The 24,262-nt window shown below is 40.8% G+C and overlaps 1 protein-coding gene across 4 annotated transcripts; it reads right to left on the bottom strand.

The window, feature by feature from the left end:
* Nucleotides 1-1,383: 1,383 nt before the first annotated feature.
* Nucleotides 1,384-23,956, bottom strand: rbms1a (RNA binding motif, single stranded interacting protein 1a). 4 transcript variants are annotated; one of them, XM_047809078.1, is made up of 15 exons: nt 23,837-23,956; nt 23,602-23,680; nt 19,548-19,726; nt 15,436-15,494; nt 13,911-14,002; nt 10,886-11,043; nt 10,630-10,709; nt 10,413-10,528; nt 10,036-10,085; nt 7,655-7,742; nt 6,589-6,639; nt 5,901-6,011; nt 5,731-5,811; nt 4,207-4,285; nt 1,384-4,082 (listed from the first exon to the last, which is right to left on the bottom strand). In XM_047809078.1, the coding sequence occupies exons 2-14, from the start codon at nt 23,653-23,655 to the stop codon at nt 4,211-4,213; spliced, it is 1,194 nt and encodes a 397-aa protein (XP_047665034.1). In that variant the 5' UTR covers nt 23,656-23,680; nt 23,837-23,956; the 3' UTR covers nt 1,384-4,082; nt 4,207-4,210. The 4 variants fall into 4 exon arrangements, with proteins under 4 accessions (XP_047665034.1, XP_047665029.1, XP_047665041.1 ...); XM_047809073.1 differs by having other exon boundaries at nt 23,602-23,926; XM_047809085.1 differs by having other exon boundaries at nt 10,422-10,528; nt 23,602-23,926.
* Between the last annotated feature and the right edge of the window lie 306 nt (nt 23,957-24,262).

Raw genomic sequence — 24,262 nt, 5'->3', positions numbered from 1 at the left:
GTGGATTTGTAGCTAAACCCCTGCAGGCTGCTATTACAAAGGCGGCTTTAACAACACTGCACTGCGGCGCAGAGACGAGGATCCACTAGCTGCAGAGAAAATCTTACACCACATACACTCCTTTAAACCAAACCTCAGATCAGGTATCAACATTGTCCTTATAGCCGGGGGTCAAAAGATTGTTCCTTGTGTAATATCAGTGACTCGTAAACCAACAATAGAGCACCACCTGCTGGTAAAAGTCTGGTTTCTCCTCATGATTATGAGCTCTTGAGAGTAACTGTGATGAAGAAAGCTATTAAAAATGTCCTGCACAGCAGTAGGCGCTCGTGGCCATATGCTTAGAGAAGATGGAGAGCACTCAGAGACGATGATGGCAGCTGTGATGGATTAATAAACCCACATTATCCATGCACATTCTCTCTCTCTCTCTCTCTCTCTCTCTCTCTCTCTCTCTCTCTCTCTCTATCTATCTATCTCTCCCTGCACAATTTTAGGATTTTTCTTATTCTTGCACTATGCATATGCATTACATACTTTTTCACATGGAGCTCTAATCCCAGCCAAGGAATGTGAATGTTTTTCACAGTTCCCATGAATACACTACATTGCTCATTCACACAAACACACAACAAAACCCCAACAATCATTTCAACTAGATATGTCTCAGATACCACAGCTCCAAATATACAATCCAATAACTCGGGTATAAATTTCAGCTGATTTTCTTTGGGTTTCTGAATCTGTAAATGTTTGAATATAAAGAGACGATTGTATATTTAGTTTGGAAGTATTTCTATATGATATTCTTGTCTATATGGGAATTCAACTGGATATTCCACTGTCATTTTTTTTAAATAAATAAAGAAAAAAAAGATTTTTGTTATGTTGTTCGATCTTTAAGACATGATTTCGATGTTTAAATCTTTGTGTTCCTGGAATTATTATTAAGTACGAATGAAATGGTTAAAAGAAAATTCTCTTAATTTTAAAGCAAAAGATGTAATTTTTTATCTTAAAAATTAATTAATTAATTGTCAAACGCACTGTGAAGCACTTTGGTCAGCCGTGTGGCTGTTTGAACTTGAACTTATCTTTCCAATAACAAGCCATGATTTATAATAAAATAAAAGTAGAATTACAATGATACAAAATGATACAAAAGATACTTGAAACAGGAATTTTTAAAAATGATATTTCTGTGAAAGTTGGAGTTTATCACCCTTTAGATCTTTAGGTTGATTAGACAACACCAGATACTCAAGGTTTCAGTATCAGTATCAGGTTTTGGAATAAAAAAACAAAAATCAAAGACATCTCTGATTTCATCTTTTACATAAAACACGTCTGGCAGTTAAAACAGCAAAAAGCAGAAATTCTGGGCAGGTTTGAGCTCTGTCTTTAATTCAAAAGTTTTTCACAGAGGAATTCATCATAGAAATAAAAGATAAAAAGCGTTTAAATAAAAAAAAATAATAATAATTGACAGATTGTAGAATAGAAACAAAACACAGGAGCAGGTTTTGTGGTTGTTATTGTTGGATGTACAAGCTACCACTGACAAAAGTGTGGCGTGTACAATGAAGCGATATTAAAAAAAAGTGTCACTGTTTCTGTGAAACCTATGTAGCATTTCTTTGCTTCATGAACATTTTTCCCTTTAACCACTGTATTGACATGAAAGATTGTGCCAGGAGAAACTGAAAAAAAAATTCCCTCATCTAGATACTTCTCTCAGTGAAATTGTGTGTTACTTTGGTTGCTTGAATTAAGCCTCGGTAAACTGAGTGAGACTGCAGTGACCTGGTAGAGCTTGTGATCCGTTTGGATACAGAACATGATTCGTCTTTTCATCAAACGCAGTCGTAAAAATATTTTTTCAAAGCAGTCACATAGGCTTTTCTCAACCGCCACAGCTTTTCCAAAACAAAGAAGCCTACTTTTTTTTCTTCCTTTTTTTTTTTTTTTTTTTAGGAGCTCTCCAGACGGCTAAATGCAGAACATCAAAATACAAAGAAAAAAGAAAAGAAAAAAAAAGAACAAACAAAAAGACAAGAAAAACAAACAAAAAAACCCCCCACAAATGTTTCCTTTGAAGAAGTGGATGAACAGATGTGTTAAAATGCAAAGTCCTGTATGATCCCAGCTCCAGAGCTGGTGTTTTTCCTCCTGATTGGGCAGGATAGACCTGCAAACCCGACCAATCAGACGACAGATACAACTCTGAGGTAGATCGACGGCCAAGCTGACCTGGACATCAAAAGAAAACAGCTGCAAAAAAAACAAAAAATCAAAACAAAACGAAACAAAACGACAAACGTGACTCTGTTGAATTATCAATATTAAAGACCAAAGTCTCTTTTGTATCTGCATCATTAGCCTTTGATTAGTTTCGTGTATTTCTTCTTATTTCCAGATACTTCATGTTTGAGGATATAAGTAAATATAAACTTAATCAAAACCGAGTTGGCAAAAAAGGCACAATTTCCAAATATCCACATAGATCTAGCTTACACCTGCTCCTTTTGCTCTAGTCCATACTGATGGGAACATTTTGATGGTCTTTGGTGGAAAGTATCTTAATTGCCTTTCTTTATATATATTTTTTATTGCCTTAATTCTTTTCTCTGCAGGACCCGATTTTAAATTGTACATCTAAGAGCTTCCCCGAAAGTTTGTCCCTTTCACTACGAAACCCTCACACGCTTTTTTTTTTTTTAAACAGAATGCATTTCGAACTCGATTCTAAAGTCACTGCATTTTATATCAGTTTCTGATTGACAGCTGCAGCCCTTAATATTGCCATGAACTGGAGGGATAATTGCGGAATAAAAAAATCGCCAAAAAAAAAAAAAGAAAAAGAAAAAAGAAAAATCCGGGATTTACCTCCCAATGATTGATTTTGTTATAAAAATGGATCTCTCTCTCTCTCTTTTTTAACTCTTGTTCTGTACAACTCTTGCTTTCTAGCTAAAGAAACATTGCACTTCTGCCTCTCATTACAAGAAATTTCTACACACCGTGTTCAAACATAAAAGAAAAAAAACTGCCATAAAAAAGCGTCATAATCTGCTCTCTGAAAAACTATTACTAATAACGAACGGTGTATCGTCCCAAAGGTCGAGCGCGTCCCCTATAATCTATACTCCGTCTCCACCCATCGAGCCCCGCCCCTAAATCCCCCACCCCTCCCCCACCCCACCTACTGTAATCGCCCGTCCCAAACTAACAACAGCTTCATCTACAACTACCACATCAAGTTTGACTGAAAAAAGAAGGCAGAGGACAGCAGATTTCGTCTTTCCCGTGAGAATCACACACACACTTTACACAACCTGCATTCGGAGAACAGCCTCGAGTAAAGCATGTGAATTATCCGCTTTGACAGACAGGAGAGAAGAGCAACAACAGCCGTCGAGCGTTTTCATCTAAAACCCCGCTCTACTGTATTTACAAGGCAAATTACTGTTACTACGGACCAAGAAGGCAAAGTGCGGAAGACAAAAGCAAAAAAAGAAACCTCCTCGTTGCTACTACCACAGCAAATTTTCTTTTCTTGTGTGTTTAAGTGTGTGTCTGTATATGTGTGTGATAAACGGTCAGTAAAAACACACTAAAAACCATACTAAAAAGTCCTCTCATGCATCTAAAGGTACTAGCACACTGCATTTATTTATTTGTAATTTTTTTTTTTTTTTATGTTTTTTTTGTTTTTTGGAGTCCAGTGTCCACAGACTTTGGTCTGTGCCGAAGTCCTTGGTAAAAAATAAGCGTTCGTCTTGTTTCCATTTCGTTAGCAAAATAAAACGTCTACTTCTCTCCCATGTCTGTCTGTCTGTCTGTCTTCCTGTAATGAGTTGCATTGTTTTGGTTGCTGATGCACCTGCTGCGGGTGTTTGAGGTTGTCGGAGTTGATTAAACCGTGGAATTTTCGTGTTTATTTTTTTTTGTTGTTGTTTTCTTTTTTGTAACCTGTGCAAAAAAAGGTGTCTTTCCTCTGTGATGTGTCACTTCCTCGACAAGGAAGTGCCTGCCTGTAAATTATAGCAGCCCTCTTTTGACTCCGCCTCCAAACTCCTCACCTGGAAAAGAAGAAATCAGTCAGAGTTGATGTTACATGACAAGTGAAGACATCCTGAATCTATAAGCACCGTAATTACAAAATTCACACTATCACTAGAGCACTGTGCATTTTAGATGAATTACCCTTTTATTGCTTGTTCGGTTGGAATGGGTAGGTGGAAGGATCACTGGAGTTCACATCCTGCGGCTGCACGCTGGGATCCTAAAACGCAAACAAGTCTCATGAATCGGAAGATAATACACTGATGAATAATGCATAATACAACATACACAGGATGTGTCATAGCGAGAGACTCGTGTCGTGTGTTACTCGTCGACAGATGGCTTACTGTGACACATGATGTTCACGCCTCGGCTACAATGAAACCTGACAGCCCTAAACATCTTCTGGATGCACTGGATAAACTGAACGTCTTTTACCAGACCGTTCTAAAATCAGACTGAATCTTATATCAAGCTGTTGATTCGTTTTCTGTAACAGTATGACTCTGACACTGTGCTTTTTCTGTATATCTTTTCTATAGCAACAGCTAATCCACAGGGACTTGTATTGGTGACATTACATGTAATCTAAGCATAATAATAAACATAAAACAAATTTTTGTTGTATAACATGGTAACGTGCTGACTATTAGGAGACATTTATACAGTACAGCGTTTATAGAAGGAGTCTCCAGGGTCAGTGCTTTGCTGTGTGACAGTAAGTTTCCCAGCACAGGACAGAAGACATTGTGCTTTCTGAGTTCCTTGATGACAAAGATTTGTTTTGTCGTAGTTTTTAGCTGTTATAATGCTATAATGTAGGTAATGTCAGAAATTAACTTGTCTCATGGAAGCTCCACATCATTAAATTGTGTTTTTCACACTGACCTTAAACCTTAACCCCAGGTTACTGTCGTTCTAAACCCCGCCATTTAATCCCTGGCAGAGGAACATTTCACACCCCAGGTTACTGTCATTCTAAACCCAGTCTTGTAATTCCGAGCAAAGGAACATTTCACATTAGCACGCCTTTTTACCTGGGATTATGAAAACATCTGCCTAAACATCCGCAATACAACTGTAAATGTGACCCTCGTCTTGGCTACTGAAGAGAAGGTCAGGGGTTCAAGCCCCAGAAATGCAAAGCTGTCACTCTTGGGCCCCTGAGAAAGGCATTTAACCCTCTCTGCTCTGGAGGCACTGTATCATACCTGACCCTGAGCTCTGACCCCAACTTGCTAAGATGGGAAATATGGAAAAAAGAAGAAAATGTCACTGCTGTACACACTTCTCTGTGTTTTTGTCCTTGATTCTTGCATTTGCGCATCAAGGAGGATTTTTCATGACAACATTTTTTTTCTCACCTATGTGAAGGCATGAGACAAGCCTTTATTTAAAGCGTTTACATGCTGTATTTATCCAGTCATGGTTGTTGACAGCCTAAATACGCAAATAAGAAGCTTAAGTCAGGGTTTAGGAATGTACAGTACGACAGGTCAGATTATAAATTCTCAGGTTTAGCCGAAGTTTACAAAGACCCATGGGAAATTATTTTAAGTGCTAAAGTAACTATAAACATTAAAAAAAATGATTTTATTGGAAAATGTCAAGACTGATTTTCTTTTGTGTTTTATCCTGTACGCTGTAGTGTAGAACAGGACGTACCTCAGTGGCGATGGCAGCGGGTTGGATATGAGCATACTGAGGAATATATGCTCCTTGCATAGGTGTATTTGCCGGAATAAACTGAAGAAAAAAAATGCGAATAATGATTACATAAGAATAAAAGACATCTCTAAACAGGTATTAGATGATGTTGTTCGTTTGGAGATTACCGTGGCAGTGCCTCCTAAGGAGAGGTGGCCCATCTGCTGGGTCAGAGGAGTCAACATGGAGGACGGCTGCAGAGACATGGGATGCTCCATAGAGGGCGACAGAACAGCTCCCTGAAGAGAGAGAAGAAACGGCACATCAGAGCGATTTGCTGAACTCAAAATGGAGAGAAAGGGAGCGAAAGCAGAGAAACAGAGTGAGAGACAGAGGAAGAGACAGAGAGGGAGAGAGAGAGGGAGACAGAGAGAACAAGATCCTCATCTCATCCTCATCTCTCTCTCACACACACGTCTTTACATAATCAGATGTGGGAGATTGCAGATAATGTGCTGCAGATGAAATTTATTGACGTCATGTTTAATAATAATCATGAAATTCATGTAAATGGCCTGACTGATGAACGAGTTCTCATAATGTTCAAGTTAACGCCTCTAAAAGGTTTAAATTGTCATTCCACCTGTTTCTGGCTTTGAACCACTGATCGCACTGTTAAAGATCACAATGTTCATTAGCAGTATTTCTGTTTTCATCTTTTTAAACGGTGGTCAGGACACAAACACTACCTTGTTGTCATGTCACCCTCAGGATGTCGCCCCACAAGCAGCATTTCATTTTATAGAACTCATTTTGTGCAGACAAAAGCTGTATGGTAGAAGAGAAAGAAATTAACAAATGTGTGTTCTCTCTTACCGGATGCTGCATAATATAAGGCTGATGTGTCATCCAGGAGGGACTCTGAACCTGTAAGTATGCACCCACACACACCCACGCACCACACACACACACACACACACACACACACACACACACACACACACACACACACACACACACACACACACACACACACACACAAAGTTAAGGGCAGGTGCTGGATGAAAGCTAGCGACTCAGCACAAAAGTCTCTTAACTACATTGACACAGCTGCTGTCCTCCTCATCACCAGAGAATCTCTGGGTGTAACGCAATGGCTACTGAGTCTATTTATAATCATAAACATCATGGTGCTACCTCTCAGTCATAAAAATAAAACACTATAGCGGTTATTAATCAGGCTCGCAAACAATGGCAAAAATGTGCCGTAAGAGAAAAAGAGAGAGAGAGAGAGAGAGAGAAAGAGAGAGAAGGTGGGTAGCGAGAGAGGGAGAGAAAGACAGAGAAAGCAGGGAGAGAGTTTGGGGAGAGAGAGAGACAGTGTGTGTGTGTGTGTGTGTGTGTGTGTGTGTGTGTGTGTGTGTGTGTGAGAGAGAGAGAGAGAGAGAGAGAGAGAGAGAGAGAGTGTGAGTGAGTGAGTGAGTGAGAAAGCAGGGAGAGAGGGTGGGGAGAGAGAGAGAGAGAGAGAGCGAGAGAGAGAGAGAGAGAGAGAGAGAGAGAGAGTGTGTGTGTGTGAGTGAGTGAGTGAGAAAGCAGGGAGAGAGGGTGGGGAGAGAGAGAGAGAGAGAGAGAGAGAGTGTGTGTGTGAGTGAGTGAGTGAGAAAGCAGGGAGAGAGGGTGGGGAGAGAGAGAGAGAGAGAGAGAGAAAGGAGAGAGAGGGGGGAGAAAGAGAGACATAGAAAGAGAGAGAGAGAACAGGTATAAGAGGGTGTTGGAGAGAGAGTGAGGATAGAAGAGAAATGAAGTGTAGAGAGAAGAGAGAGAGAGAGAGAGAGAGAGAGGAGGATAGGTAGGTGATGGAGAACCGAGATACAAGTATAAAGAGAGAGAGAGAGAGAGAGAGAGAGAGAGAGAGAGAGAGAGAGAGAGAGAGAGGTCATACCTGGTAAGTGGAGACAGGTGAGATGTAGGGAGACACAGCAGTCTGGGTCATTATCCTGTTCCCCATGCTGTAGTGAGGGGTGTAGTACCTGAATGTGGTACAGATTATGACACTTATTGACTCCCCCATTGTGTACCAAGTAATTACACAATCCAATTTCAATTACGTACAACAAGCTGAACCACAGTTACCACCCAGACACACAGTAAAGAATTTATTACTAGCAGTGAAACCTGAGTGAAAATATTTGCACAGCTGTGACCTTGGTGTCTAGTGAACTGGACGGATCATTACTGTGCTAAACTAACACAAAGTCATTTTAAATCACTGTTCCTAAACTCCATGTAGGGAAAGGTGTAAACTCCTGTGGTACTTTGTGGCACACACATTTTATTCTGTTGGGCATGAAGTGTGCACTATTTAGGATCTACACTGCAGTGTTGTAATGTAACGGAGTACAAATACTTCGTTACTGTACTTAGGTAGAAATTTCACGTATCTGTACTTTACTTCGCTATTTAAATTTATGTCAACTTTCACTTTTACTCCACTACATTTCCTAGATAAAATGTATACTTTTACTCCGTTATATTTCCACTAAGCATCTTCGTTACTCGTTACTACAAAATAAACTCAGAAGAAATGTGTGTGACTGCAATAAGAGAGGTTTGGCGAATCACTGCTCCTAGATTGCATTACGCACGTCCGCGCGCTCTAAGGAGAAGCACAGGTACGCGCAGCGTGCACGCGCAGTCAGAGCTGGAGGCGTTTATCTATAACGTTAATTGGCGGAAAGCCGCAAAGACGGCAACCAAAAGCAGTGAAATTTCACTATTCTTATTACCAGAGTTGTAGCACAAACAAAATATTAATGCAAACAATCCATTCAATACTAAATAAAAATAACATTTATTGATTTGTTCTTTGTCTTGTGAATATTTGTTTATTAATGACTGCATTCATTGGACACACTGTTCGTAGAGAATGCACACATACATGACCTGATTTGATTCAAGACTGGCATCATTATATCATGCATAAAATTTTGCTGTACACTTTTGCCATTTAATAATGCCATAACATTTGGCTTACTATGTAGTCATATAATATATAATATAAAACTCTTCTTGTTTTAAATTCTCACTGAGGGCTAAAACCCCTAAAGATGAAACCCTAGAACCGCCCCTGCTCTTATGCCCACCGAAAATCACTGAGATTTTACCTTTTACTTTTACTTCAAATACTTGCGTACATTAAATATTAGAAAATGACTTTTGATACTTAAGTACAGTAAATATCAGATACTTTAAGACTTTTACTTGAGTAATATTCTAAAAGGTAACTTTCACTTCTACCGAAGTCTTTTTCTAGTACGATACTTGTACTTTTACTCAAGTATTGCTTTCTAATACTTTATACAACACTGCTACACTGCCACTATGTTGTGCCCTATGTAGTGAGCATAGAGTCAGGGACTTATTATGGGTGGAAAGTAAAGTGGCTTCAGATTCGGGTTGCATGTGTGCTGATGATTTTTTTTAAAGTCTCCTCTTTCTGGTTACACAAATCTCCTCATAGTTTGTAGCCTGTACGGCGGCCTGGAATTTCTTGTGACAAAATTTCTGATCAGGTTTTTTCCACCCATACCGCCTAAGTGGAGAAGTATCCAGAACAGAGATTCTTTCCTACATATCGGTGCGTGACACATAGCATTGGTGTGAAAGTTGCATTCCAAAGACCACGCCTGTTTCCTGTTTTATTAGTCGATCTCTATCTTTAATAGACTCGGGTGTGTCTTCTGCGTGATCGGATTGTAAACCCCACCCACACCCTGCGCTACCCGGCTAAGATCGGACAGCCTTGTCATAGAAAACGCTTCATACGTGTGTTTTTTTTTCCCATGATCTTGAGATAACAGTTGAGATAGGAGAGAAAATGTCCTTTTGTGTCAAGTGTAAAAAAAAACGAGAGACAATTAAAAACCAAAAAAAAAATACTAACGTATATACGTGAAAAATTCTTCGAATAGAAGTTCAAATGACGTAGACTATTGACCTAAAAACAATATTACATATTAAATATTATGGTTACACGATATTAAAGCGTCAGACAACGGCACTAGAGTTAATGCTGTTCCTGAGTTCAGGTGGTAGAAGAAGATGCTCTTAAATTCAGGTCAGAATCACCTGTAGTAATGGAGACACGCCTCTGACGCATACGCAACCCCGCAGTTATTTTTAGTATTACTACGCAAGCTAAACTCTGAAAGCAGCCCAGTGGAAACAGGAAGCTCATTTTAAACAAAACAAAGAAGAAGTTTTCCTTCCAGAAAGACTTCTCAAACTTCTCTAGCTTTAATGATACGATCTGGCACTTCTTACCCATTTTGGAGCGCAGCAGCATTGGGGTCATAGGTCAATGTTATCCCGCTCTGAAAGAAAAAAAAAAGTCAAATGCTTTTGATTTGTAGAAGCATGATATTGTGTTTTTTTTCTCTGTTTCATTATACGCGCAGCCACGAAGGCAAAATTCACAGATTCCAGAGAGCAGAGCCGCTTGTGTTTTTAGACTTTTTTAATCTCGATAGGATTTAAAATTGCAATCGTGTTTGTTACAAAGTCCTCGGACGACAGTACAACTTAAGGGTTTTTTTAAATCTAAAAAGCAAACGTGTTAATTAAAAGGATCCATGAAAACACACACACACACACACACACACACACACACACACATTAAAGTGCACGGGAGACGGACTTACTAGTCTCACCTCGGCGTCCCGTGTCCAGTTTCGTCCGTTGGGGACATATTTAGTCTGACTCAATCGCTTCTTCTGTCCTCCATCAGCAAATTTACAGAGAAGGGGCTCAGACGCACCTGAAAACATATTCCACACACTTACACACAGCTATCCTGAGGTTTCTAACACTTGGTAACCGATCAGATCGACGGAGACAAAACAAAAAATTTTTAATTACCCAGCATTCCAGAAGCGGACTTAATGAACTTCCCATTAAAGTGAGAGATCACGGCATCGCACTTCTCCGTGGACTCCATCCTGAGACAAACGCACAGAGAGAAAAAGAAAGAGGAAAAAATTTGAACAAACAGAGTACAATGAACAAAACAGCTGGCAGTGTCCTGGTTTAAATGCATACATGACTGAACCTGAACACGATGATTCATAATGATCCAGATGGTGACAAACACATGTACACACATGTACACACTGACCTTGCGAAGCCTACGCCTCGGCTCACGCCGTGTGCGTCTCTGAGGATGCGAGTGGAGATGACCTGTCCGAAGGGCTTGAGGAGGTTCTCCAGCTCCTGCTCGTCCATGGAGACTGGCAGGTTGGACAGGTACAGGTTGGTCGGGTCCTGTTCCTGTTGCTGTAACACAGATATCAGAGTAGCACGATTACAAAAGCCGTTAAAATTGCTTCATGGATCACTGTTTCTCAGTTCTTTAACAAAGAGAGATGCCAATCTGATTGTGGGCCATTTTTGTGCAAAAAAACAATATTATTACCCAAGTTTGGGGATTCGAGTCCCACCTCCAACTTGTGTGTGTAGATTTGCAGATTGTCCCTGTGATTCCTTTGTTTATTATAGGTTCACTATGCATTTGGCTCTAAATTGTCTGTACAGTATGTGCATAATATTGCCCTGTGACTTGTTGGAACCCTGACTATAAATGGGAGTCTGAGCTGAGAGGATGCATACAGTAAAAGCATCGCAAAGCGCACACAACGACGCTGACCACTGAGCCAATCGTGAGAAAGGAATTAACGCACAGCTTAAGAGGTTACAAAACCCGCAAGAGATCAAAATGACTCTAAAATGCAATTCTTTAGATAATTTCTATTTCTACTTCTATCATTTGGAGACAATTAGACTAGCATGGCTATGAGGCCCTCAAGAGAATCACCGAACATTTTCGTTCCGCTCAAATCTTCTTCACTGTCGGAAAAATGGTGCGTTCTGCATTCCAAGAACAACATGTCAGGCATAATTTGAGCTACAGCGTGCCTAAGGCAAATATGACATTCTTTCTCCATGAAGCAATTTGGTTTATAAGGGCGCTCTGGATTTATTATCTACAATAACCCTCTAGTTAGTAAGAGGTCGTAGCCATGGTGAAGAGCTCGGATTAACATATGGCCTTTGGCTGACTCTGGAACCTCCTCATTTGGAGGCAAGTATCTTACAAAAAAAGTCATGTGAAACAAACAAATGTATTGTCACAAATGAGCGCATGAGCAAAAAAAATGTAGAAGTGAAAGTAGCTGATCAATGCACTATAGAGATAATAAAAGCTAGTTGAGGAGACGCGATTAATAATTGAACATGCTGAAGCAGTGGGAAGAGGTCAATGCAGTAAAAAAATAAAAAGGCTTTTGCTATATACACACGTACGTATATATGTGCACACACAAACCCACCATTAACATAGGGGACAGTGAATGAGACTCAGCAAAGCTTCGGCCGGGAAGAGATGAAGAGATGAAAGACACGTACATTCACATTTACATCTTAGGTTTAAATAAATAAATAAATAAATAAATAAATAAATATAAGAGTGTCCGGGCGAGGAGGACACGTGATACAGAGAGAGAGAGAGAGAGAGAGAGAGAGAGAGAGAGAGAGAGAGAGAGAGAGAGAGAGAGAGAGAGAGAGAGGGAGAGAGAGAGAGATAGAGATAGAGAGGGGGACAGAGAGTGAGAGAGAGAGAAGGAGAGAGGGTGAGAGAGAGAGAGAGATGGAGAGGGATATATATATATATAGATAGATAGATAGATAGAGAGAGAGAGAGAGAGAGAGAGAGAGAAGGAGAGAGAGAGCTCTATACCAATCTTTATATAGAATATCATTATATATTTCGTTTATCTCTCTCCGATTTCTACTGTCTTTATACTCTCTCTCTTTCTCTCTCTTACTTCATCTCTCTCTCTCTACCCTCTTCTCTCTTTCTCTTCTTCTCTCTCTCCTTATCTCTCTCTCCTTCTCTCTTCTCTTTCTCTCTTTCTCTGTCTCTCTCTCTTTCTCTCCTAGAGATAGAGAGAGATAGACTCACACTGTCCTCTAGAAAGCAGTGCTGCTGTGCGTCAACCAGTGAGGTCAGTGCTGATAGGTCGGTGTGGAGGTTTTCCAGCATGAAACAATTAAAGCGTTTCAGAGTAACTTTGTTCAAAATAGATTTTAAATGTGATTAAGAAACTGGATGCAGTAACAGAATTTTCTCATGCTCTATCCCGTACTTTCTGCCTTTTACTTACAGAACATGGTGAGAAAAAAAATAGCAGTCCTGTTTTCACTTAGCCTGTGGTCTGTAAATAGACTATTTCCTGTGTATACAACTCTCATTATCCAGACAGGTATAAATAAACACTGAGACAAGCGAGAGATATGAGACAATTCTATTCTTTATTCTTTTATTGTATACAATTCAGTTTACACATAAGGTAAGGTTTGGGAAATTTATGTTTACAAGTTATGTTACTCCTAAAATGCTGAAAGGAAAAATCCACAGCAGAATGAAATACTTCTTTCTTGTTATGCAACCGAACACACCTCCACACCGACCTATCAGCAATCGCCTGACTAGTTGACGCACAGCAGCACCGCTTCTCCTCCCTCCCTCTCTTTCTCTCTCCCTCTCCCTCCCTTTCGCTCGCTCCCTCCCTCTCTCCATCTCACCTTCTCTCTCGCTCTCACTCTCTCTCTCACCTTCTCTCTCGCTCTCACTCTCTCGCTCCCTCTGTCTCTCTTGCTTGCTCGCTCTCTCGCTCCCTCTCTCTCTTTCTTTCTCTAGATAGATAGGTAGTCTCGCAATTCCTTGTTTGGTGGAATTTTGTTTGGTGGAATATTGAGGGCTCTTCGGTACTTCATGACGAAACGGCTTCAGCGCGGACTTGTGAAATGCATTCGGTGCAAATTTGCCTGTTTAATAATTGATTACACAAGGCTCCTATTTTCCCTTAGCACTTTGCAAAACAAATTTGCCTCTGTGCTATCTTTCATTAACTATTCCTACAGCAAAAAAAACTAAACAAACAAAAAAACCCACTTTCGCTCCTTTTCGCTTTGTCCAGTTCTGTCCAAATCGGGCTAGCTTTATGAGACACTTTCCCCTAGCGTAGAAGATGTATGTATGATGGCAGACGCCTGCGCGATAGTCCATGTGTTTACGCCCTGACGTTCGAGCAAATCCACGGACACAGAGGTACAGAAACAAGCCTAGAAGAAGGAGATCCTACCTTGGCCATCTGAGCTTGAACTCCGTTGTTCTTTAGCGCTGCCACAGCTTTCTGCGCTGACACTGGACTATCAAAATCCACAAAGCCGTAACCTGAAGAAAAGACACGTCGCTTTATTTACAGTACACACTGATGAACTAAAACATGTTATAAAATAATGCATGCTAAAGAAGACTCAAAGCTTACTGGAATAACAGGCTAATTTTTTATGTATATTAACATTTATATTTTCTTATTTAAACGACTGAGGGAATAAAATAAATTTGTTCCAACGATCTCCAGTTAACGTCACTAGATGACGAATAAATCCTTGTAATAGTTTTATCTCATAACATCCTGTAGGTTTCAAATAACATGTAATTGCATTACAATAATCTTCATTATCAAATACATAAATAAATAAATGCATTCCTTCCTTTTTTAGTCACAATATTTTAAGCTACCGGCTGCTATGTTCAGAAACTCATATCTGGATTGACAGATAAGCATCATGTATCTCCAACCCCCAACACCCCCGTCCGAAAGTTGCTTTCCACATAACCCTCTTCTGTGATTAGGGATATCAGTGTGATTTTTGATACAGAAGTGTAATTAAGATATATATTAAACATGGATGAAGAAATTCTGAGTACCAGAATTGCCCCAAAGCTATATGCTTAATCTATCCATCCATTCAATTCCTGTAGCTCTGATCCTACACAGGGGCACACGATGTGTAAAGTATATACCAGAGGACTCGGGAGTGGCAAACCATTGCTGCGATTCAAACACACACACACTCACACACACACACACACACACACACACACACACACACACACACACACACACACACACACACACACACACACACACACACCCACACACCCACACACACACACACACACACTGTTCAAAATTTAGACATGTCAATCAGCCTACAAAAGATGTCTCTGCACTGGTGTAGGAAACTGGAGTACCTGGAGGAAAGCCCTGAAGCACAGGAAGAGAATGTAAATTCCAAACACACACACACACACACACACACACACACACACACACACACACACACACACACACGGGCTAGAAGCGTGATTTCAACCCCCAACCCTGGAGATGCCAGGCGAACCTTCTAACCACCCAGTGCTTAAATATTTCACATTAAATTCATTAATCTAACTTGTTATATGGTATTAAATTGTGACCTTGTTAAACTTTTTCCCCTCACCCTCGTTCCCTAAAATGAATTCCCAGCTACACCACAGATTCGATCACATAAACACGGCACACTCAGTGTCACTCTGTGAAGACTGGCTCCAACATTGTGCAACCTTCTTTTTTCCCCCCGCTTTAGACTTGTCTAGTTTCTGCCTGATGTTTTAAAGGGTTAAATAAACCTGCACCTAAAGCCGTTTTTCTTATAGCGTGTTATGACATGTTATAAAACTGTTTTGTTCCTAAATCTAATGATCATAAGCACAGAAATCCTTTCATTATATCCACTATCATGAAGCCCTAGAAGGAAAGACAATATGATCTGGCAAACCTTTGCATTTGTTTGTGGTCTTGTCCAGGATGGCTTTTGTGGAGACAATCTTTCCATACCTGCAGAGACAGAGCGAGAGATTGAGAGAGAGAGAGAGAGAGAGAGAGAGAGAGAGAGAGAGAGAGAGAGAGAGAGAGTGAGAGAGAGAGAGGAAAGAGGATAAATGCATCCTGCTGACAGACAGTCTGTCTACACATGTCATACATGGCATGAAGAAAAAAGGAATGTGTGAGCTAAGCTAAATGGCACACACACACACACACACACACACACACACACACACAGGAACTGCCGAGTCCCTGAGCTTGTAAAAAGGTGTACGACGCAGAGACAAAGAAAGCTTTGTGTGAGAAATGCAGAGAGCATAAGCTCAAATGAAGAGCGTACAGCAATTACGTGACTAAAAGAGACTGAGATGTTGGTGCTGATGGAACGCAGACTGTGATTACTGCATAGAGTTCAGAGGAAGTCCTTCCACAGTCCCAGTGCTGACCGTAGCCTCAGGCTGCGTGTGTGTGTGTGTGTGCGTTCTCCATCATCAGGCAGTGAGCGAGGCATGATGAATGAGAGCAGGCATGGCCGAGTGTGTTTCTCAACACCCCTGAGACAAGCGCCTATGGTTTGGACGAAGAATGGAGAAGGTTTCACTTCCGTCTTTGTTTCTGCAAAATCTGATGCATACTTGCTCTTTCTTGTCCATGGATCTTGTTTTTTTTTTTTTTATTAGGGGGGGGGGGGGGAGGGGGGGTTGAAATCAAATCTGCTTTTTAAACAGGAATTCTGCTCATTTGACTCCTGTGGAAAGAGTCGACAATTTCACTTTGGGTTTCTTGAGAAACTGAAGCAAATGCCCTTGAGAGTTTGAGGAATGATCCAGAACCCAGAAACCGGTCTGTTTTTCTTGAGACATATCACATCTCAGCGAGAAACTGCAGAACGAGTCAAATTTCCGTAAGGTTAAATTGAATAAAGGTCTGATTTGGTATGCTGCATAAACAGCGCTCATAAACAGCATTCCTTGGCAAACCCTGTGAAGTGAAATGGGAGATATGGGGGGAGGGAACCAATAGGATTTCACATGTAGATCACGTGATTCTCAGCATGGAGGCCCACCCAACCTTGGCCTTGACCCCTTCCTTCTGGGGTAGGGGGAAAAGGCCCTCATTTCCTGCTCGCTACGATGGCATGTGTCTGCCTGGAGCATGTCAAAGTAAATCAAACTGGCTAGAAACTTTGGCATTTGCCAAAAACAGAAAAGACAGAAGTGTTTATTCTGCTACACGACCGTCTCTCTTATAGCTACACTGTTGAAGGCTAACAAACAAACGACATACAAGGCCAACTCTAATGTAATGTGATAAGACACGGTTTAAAACATTAAACACACCTTTGACCTTAACAAAGCTCCAAACCTTACACATGTCGAGAAGATTATGGGTCTTCCCTAGCTGACACTTAAAAATCAATTTCTGGAATTACCATGGCGATGCCTGGACTCCCGAGAGCAGCCGGAGATAAATTTTCTTGTGACGGGAATGTCCGGACTTCGCACACACACACACACACACACACACACACACACACACACACACACAAACACACACTCTCGATCTCTCTCTCTCCCAATCAACCCCCCACACACACATACGCACACACACAATCTTTCTCTCTCTCTCTCTCTCTCTCCATCACCCCCCCACTCTCTCTCTCTCTCTCTCTCTCTGTCTCTCTCTCTCCATCAACCCCCCACACACTCTTTCTCTCTCTCCCTCTCTCTCCCCATCAACCCCACAACCACTGCCCCCCCTGCACACACACATGCTGCAGCACAAGGATTTATGGGGTAAAAAGGTCAACAAAATGCTAAATATCAATACCAGGCATCAATTTCCTCTAATTGCAGACTCCATCTCCTGTAAAAGCACCAACATGAACAGAGCAGTTGGAATTTTTTTTTAGTTTCAGTAAACCTAAGCATCAAAAAGCAATAAATAAAAATATTATAATAGTATAAGAGGAATAACATGGGGGGGGGGGGGGTCCGCCGAATGAGGCGTTAACAGCAAAGAAAAACATGAAAGTATAGAGTCTACATTTTATATTTACTTGTGTACTTACATGTTTTTGTATGTTTACAGTTTTATATTTTATAATTATATAATGCATCGAACATGATGTTTCACCATGATATTAGTGTGCATGCACACACACACACACACACACACACACACACACACACACACACACACACACACAGATCAATACTGCGTCAGGGTACAACATTTATGTTACACATTAAACAAAAATATGGTCTTATGTGTGTCTGCTTGTGCAATCGTAACCAGGCTGAACTAACCGTTGACAAACACAAAACATCTGGGCTTTTAATGCTGCAGGAATCCCAGCATGGAATTCTGCAAAACTGTTTTTCAGCACAGCCTGTAGAGAAATCACATAGCTACTCTCTATTTTTTCTTTACTAGGAGCAAACCCGTTTTCTTTCATTTTTTTGAATATTTTGTTAAACATTTGCTGAATCATGCCTGCGTTCTTCGCATGAGAAGGAGGAAGACGGGAAGTCGTCACACAAATAGATGTTGCCTTGGGTTACACGCTTCGGCCTGTGCTCACGTGAGGAACTCGTGATGAGAGCGAGCGAGAGAGTGAGAGAGAGAGAGAGAGAGAGAGAGAGAGAGAGAGAGAGAGAGAGAGAGAGGGAGAGAGAGAGAGAGAGGGAGAGAGAGAGAGAGAGAGAGAGAGAGAGAGAGAGAGAGAGAGAGAGAGAGAGAGAGAGAGAGAGAGAGAGAGAGATGGAATGAAGGAATGAGAGTGGTTAGTTGAAGCAGAAAGGATGGTGAGTGAGGCAGAAACAGTCGGTGAGTACTGGAAGTTGAGGTGCAGAAAGCAGGAAAAATGGGCAAGCTTAAGGATCTGGGTGACTTTGACAAGAGCCAAATTGTGACGTCTAGACAACTGGATCAGAGCATCTCCAAAACAGCAGGTCTTGTGGGATGTTCCCACTATGCAGAGAATAGTACCTACCAAAATGGTCCAAGGAAGAACGACTGGCGAACTAACGACAGGGTCACGTGCTCCCACGGCTCCTACAGAAGAGCTAGTGTTGCACAAATTGCTGAAAAGTTCATGTTTAAGGGGCTGTGTAGCACCTACATTACACATCAGTGTTCAAGGTGTTGACTTGGCTTCCAAATTTCCCAGATCACAATCTGATTAAGCTGGACAGACAAGTCTGATCCATGGAGGCTCTTTTTTGTTGGGTAGAAGGGGAACCCACACAATATAATAACTATTAATATATATGTATGTTTATATGCTTTATAAGCCGGTCTGTAATATATAATAGTACGTAGTAGTACTTAATGTATAATAAAGGAAATTGCAACATTTCTGCTTATGAACAACATATCCATAGTACACAGGAAAAGGAAAACTATGAAAGCTTGTGATTTCACAGATTCTCCCTGAAGCAGCTACATGTTTCTCTCTGGTTTACTGCCGGTTTTGTTTGTCTTTATATAACATTTACCTGTAAAACTTGAAATTTAATACTTAGAATAAGCTGTGATCTGTATAATTCCTTCCCGAAAATGTGTGTCTGTGTGCGCAGGAGTTTACTACATTTACGGCATTTAGCAGACAGAGTGACTTTCTTTTCCAATTTATACAACTGAGGGTTAAGGGCCTTGCTCAGGGGCCCAGCAGCGGCTGCTTGGTGGACATGGGATTTGAACTTATGACCCTCTGGTCAGTAGTCCAACACCGTAACCACTAAGCTACCACATCCCCACTTTAATAGGCTATGTATGTGCAATTGGTTCTAAAAACGAAAAAAGAAAAACTTTAGATTGTAATTGTAAAAAAAAAAAAAAATTGGTTATTGAGATTAAGGTTAGGGCTGGATTTAGGTGTAGGCTTAGCATTAACTAGCTGTATTAACAATTCTGTCAATGGAATGTCTTTACAGAGAGTGTGTGTTTGTGTGTGTGTGTGTGTGTGTGTGTGTGTGTGTGTGTGTGTGTGTGTGTGTGTGTGTGTGTGTGTGTGTATGTGTGTGTGTGTGTGTGTGTGTGCGCGTGTGTGTGTGTACTCACGGCTGACAGAGTTTGACAAGGTCGTGGTCGGTGGTGGATGGGGGCAGGCCGCGGATATAAAGGTTGGTTTTGCTGAGCTGCTCCCATCCGGTCGTGCTGCTGTTGCTGCTGTTATTCGTGCTGCTATTGGTGCTCGGGCTGGGCGGAGCCATTGGAAGTGTGGGCGGAGCAACAGGAGGCTAAGATTGCAAATAAAAACATTTGAAGAGCAAATGAAATGATCATGCTTTTATTAAATATCATCAGCCGAGATATTAAATTAAATCCGATACAAGTTTGATGTTGAGATTTCTAAAAGTATAACAAGTTTATCTTCTGAAAGATTCCTTGAAATCTCACATTATGAATGTTCACTCATCCCTTCAATCCTGATGAGAAAAAAACAGCAACCCAAACACTGCTCTCAAAAATCTCTCAAGTGCGCTGGTCCGAAACGAGTGCACTGTACGTGAGCATCACCTCGGCATCACAGCTGTGCAGCTGCTTGTCGAAACAGGCAACCGTGGTGTCCTTTATGCCTCTGTTGTGCTGGTTAACATATTTGATTGTAGACTCAGGTTCTGCCTGCGTTTACCCACATCTACAGCTCCCTACCATCTAATCAGTAACCACAGATCCTCTGCTCCGTACACACCAGCACATGTACCTGCCTGAGCAAGCGCTGCCTATATCTTTCCAATCTACCACTTAAAGCAGCATAGCAGAACGCGGGATGACTATTTCCCTGCACTGAACTCTGGAGACTTCCTTCTATTTGTGGTATATATGGTATATTGGATTATTTGAGCTGCATATGAAAGGATGCAATCATTTCTCAGAGCTTCTACTGTTTAACGCTGTACTGCTGTACTGTTATCTATTCAGCCAAGCTTTAAGGCAATCAGATCCGTGCCAATATCACCAAAAGAACCTTCCCGATATGATCACGTGGTTGCAAATTCATAAAATCCACATACAACACAGTTATAGGATACTGAGGTTAAACAGGTCCGGTTCTCTTACTCATAACTACATGCTTTTCACGTTCGTTTCACTCCGGTCACTAAATAACACACATTAATAAAACTCGATAATATGACAAGATGGTTTAAATGGATTAAAATAATGATTGGGAGGGTTAAAATCGTACAAATCCTACAACATAATTAGTATGAAAACAAACAAATTACACAAACACGTAGAATTCAGACATATTTTCATAAGATCATAAGATTCCGTTCTTTCTGTTTGCTGTAACATTTGGAACAACTCCGTGAACTCGAGACGATTAAGGAGGATTTCTGTTCTTTATAAAAAATCGCCAGTTTCTTTTAGAATGAATATGTATTGCACAATCTGGAGGAGAGCTTCATGAAGTGTTTTAAAATAAAATGAAACCTCTTAAAAAAAAAAAAAAAACACAATACATTAGAAGTTCCGATTTGATCTATTCCAAGTTTCTTGGTCTAGTAAGTTGTGAGAAAATCAGGCTAGTTAGGTAACAAACTACAATAAAAGCTCTGGACCTGTTTTAATACGGTATGCATGGAAAAATCATAGGAAATGAATCAGCTTTTCGTCGGTATGTGCCTGATGATCAAACCACAACCCAAACCGCTGGATAAAATATCTAAAGTACAAAGGATTTTTATAACCTGACTTCACAGCAGAGTTGAGTCATAGCAGAAACGTCTCCCCTAACCACTAAGTTCATTCACACTAGGCCCTAGACAGGATGACTAACAGCTTGTGTGAACAAAAAGAAATGAGGAAAGAGGTTTTTAAATGTGTTTGTTTATTTGTTTATTTATTTATTTATTTATTTTTGTAAGGGTCACGTGGCAAGGCTGAGCACAGGAATACAGGAAGCAAGGGCCTCACCCTTACCACAGAGTATAGTGACTACGTCTGACATCAGTGAATCACTTCCTGTTTCTAGCTCGTTCATTAAAACAGCTCTCGTTCTGCTCGTCCCTCTCAGCGCGCATAAAATGGCTGCCTATAAAACACCACCAGACTAGCGTTTAGGGAACAAGAACATAATAAAGTGACTGAAAAGCCCAGTGGTGTGAATTACAGTTGTGAAGTGTCAAACTCCAGCTGCACACATTCTCTTGGTTGTGTGTGTGTTTGTGTGGTTGGACCGCAGTTCATAAAAAAAAAAAAAAAAAAAAAAAAAAAGCTTCCTTACAACTTCACTACAGGGGCGTGTGTCCTCCTGTTCCCTGACACACTGACCCACTTCTGGTTGAGTGACTCACACACTCGTAACCCCACACATGTGCATGCTCAGGTGAGCCTGGACGTGCAGCCCAAACCTCATTATTCCTGTCATTTGATCAAGCTGAAGAGGTCAAGGTATGCACGTAGAGCTATGTGTTTCAACTTGACATGAAAGGAGCAAGGGAACACATGGAGGCCTCCAAAGACTGCTGAGGAACACAGTGAGGCACTGAGTGGACGCTAACATAAGGTACCATTTTGCAAGGGAATGCTATTACTTTGAAAAGCTCCTCCAGCAGTGAACTCGTTTTAAACAGTGCCAGAATAGTTCTCATTCTCCCTTAAATTATATTGGCCCAAGGCGAATGCATCGTATGTGAAGCCTCAATTCAAATGTCTGTTCATGAGAAGTGATGTATTATACAGTACATACAGGAAAGTCAGTGAAATGAAGTAGAAATAGACAGAGAGAGGGGAAGGGGGTGATTGGGAGGAGGCACATAGGAAAGCAGAGAGCAAAAGATCGGATTCAATTTCCGGGCCATCTTTCAAGCGTTGGTGGTGTCCCTTGGGTCCCGTGCTATGCTCTGCAGTCATCCTGCACCATATGGTTCTTATAAACTGTGAAATCTTGGAGTCCTGCTAACCTCTGCTGCCACTAATCTGAGCTGAGCTATGTGAGAACATATGCAAATGTCTGTGTGGAGGTGTGTAGGCATTTGTGTATCTGTGTATCTTATTGCATTTAGAGCTTGAGAACAACACTGCAATAAGCTTCCAGTCAAACCTCCGTAAGCATGGGGGAAAATTTCTGAAGGGGATTTCATGACTAACAACTGATAAATAGATAAACAGACAGACAGACAGACAGACAGACAGACAGACAGACAGACAGACAAATAGACAGACAGATAGATAGATAGATAGATAGATAGATAGATAGATAGATAGATAGATAGATAGATAGATAGATAGATAGATAGACAGGCAGACAGACAGATATAGATAGACAGACAGATAGACAGACAGATAGATCTAGAAGGTTAAATGACATAATATTGTACAAGTATAGATCAAAAGAGACAAGTACATATTCAGTATGAACTCTTGCCCTCTGGTAGCTTTCCCCCTATCCAGACCACGCCCAACTTTTGTAACATACTGTACACACTCATGAATATTCATGAGTACATCCAGGACTCTCTTGACACAAGTTGCCATGGGAAACTCTCCCAGTCACATCCTTAAAGCCCCATCCCTAACCCCCACCCCCACCCCCCGTCTCGTGCCTCACTCCTCATTAACAGCTTCATGTTAAAACTATTAGCGAATCAAACACTTAAAATGACCGTCAGTCACGTTCATTAAGCACGTAAGAGAGAATTTGTTAGAAGGAAAAAAAAACACCCATCGCTATCGTTTGTTAAATCGTTGATTCGACAATGGTTCCTCTTTATAATCTTAATTTCATGACTAATCCCAGCACTAGCACCGGATTGACGCATTTCATATTGCATCAGAAGCTTATTTCACTCAGTCGTGTTGAATAATTTAATACTAACCAATAAGAGCTGAGTCGAATAGAGATTCATTCCGGAGTCGATTCACGATTCACTGAACTGAAGTCTGATCATTCGTGATTCAAAAGAGGAGACAAATAAAAAAACCCGGATTTTTTTTTCTTACCGTAAAAAAAGGGTGAAATGTAATGAAGTAATTAATAATTTCCTTCACATGTGACCTAATAGACTTCTGGACATGTTTATTGTCCTGAATCGATTCATTTTGTACTATTATTATGTGAATCATATTTTTGCTAAATCTAGTTTATTTATTTATTTATTTAACCAACCTGCTTTCGATAAGGTGTCCTCACTGGATTGGCGGTGTTTGCAAAGATCATCATTAATATTCCTTCGTTCTCGATTCAGCTGTGAATAACAGAATATGTCCGTACAAAACGAATCACTGGTCTATTAGGCTACAGTACAACTGTAATTTTTCCACATCGCACTCTTCTGGTGTCGGTCGCTCCCGAAAAAAAACGGTATTTAGAGGTTTGACGTCTCAAACAAAAACAATATTACCGTGTCGATGGTTTATTCCCACCTCAGCCCGTCCGACCAGTTTCGGTAAATCGCCTGGTTCATTGATCTTCGTTCTGTTGCCCGCAGGAAAGACCCACCTACTGTGGAACGATCCATTCGTCACTCAGACGGCGGGGGTTCCTTCAACGCCTAGAAATCATCTAATCTCTGTGTTTTACAAGTAAGAATATCTATCTGCGAAAAAAGAAGGCATTAAATATGATTTGAATTCATCCAGACCACAGAGTGACTACTAAAAATTAGCATACACGCTTTTTACAAATGGATAATAGGTTGCTTCAACCCTACGCCGAGCTCTTGGTTGTCTCCGGCATGCATACCACACATTCCACAACCTGACCGTCAGATCCCATCTACAATGCAGCCATAGAAATGCGCCCTAGGCCACTGGGACAGTCCCATCCC

The sequence above is a fragment of the Tachysurus fulvidraco genome, chromosome 2 (assembly GCF_022655615.1).
Source record: "Tachysurus fulvidraco isolate hzauxx_2018 chromosome 2, HZAU_PFXX_2.0, whole genome shotgun sequence".
NCBI classification, from domain to species: Eukaryota; Metazoa; Chordata; class Actinopteri; order Siluriformes; family Bagridae; genus Tachysurus; species Tachysurus fulvidraco.
The sequence above is the reverse complement of the archived record's forward strand: the minus strand, read 5'-3'. Positions and strand labels throughout refer to the sequence as shown.

Excerpts from the sequence above, each read along its gene's own strand:
- rbms1a (XM_047809078.1), bottom strand. The coding sequence starts at position 23,655 with ATGATGATCTTTGCAAACACCGCCAATCCAGTGAGGACACCTTATCGA. Across the intron at positions 10,710-10,885 it reads CGAGGCGTAGGCTTCGCAAG|GATGGAGTCCACGGAGAAGT; the intron begins GTCAGTGTGTAC and ends CGTTTGTCTCAG. Across the intron at positions 10,086-10,412 it reads GGGACGCCGAGGTGAGACTA|AGCGGGATAACATTGACCTA; the intron begins GTAAGTCCGTCT and ends TTTTTCTTTCAG.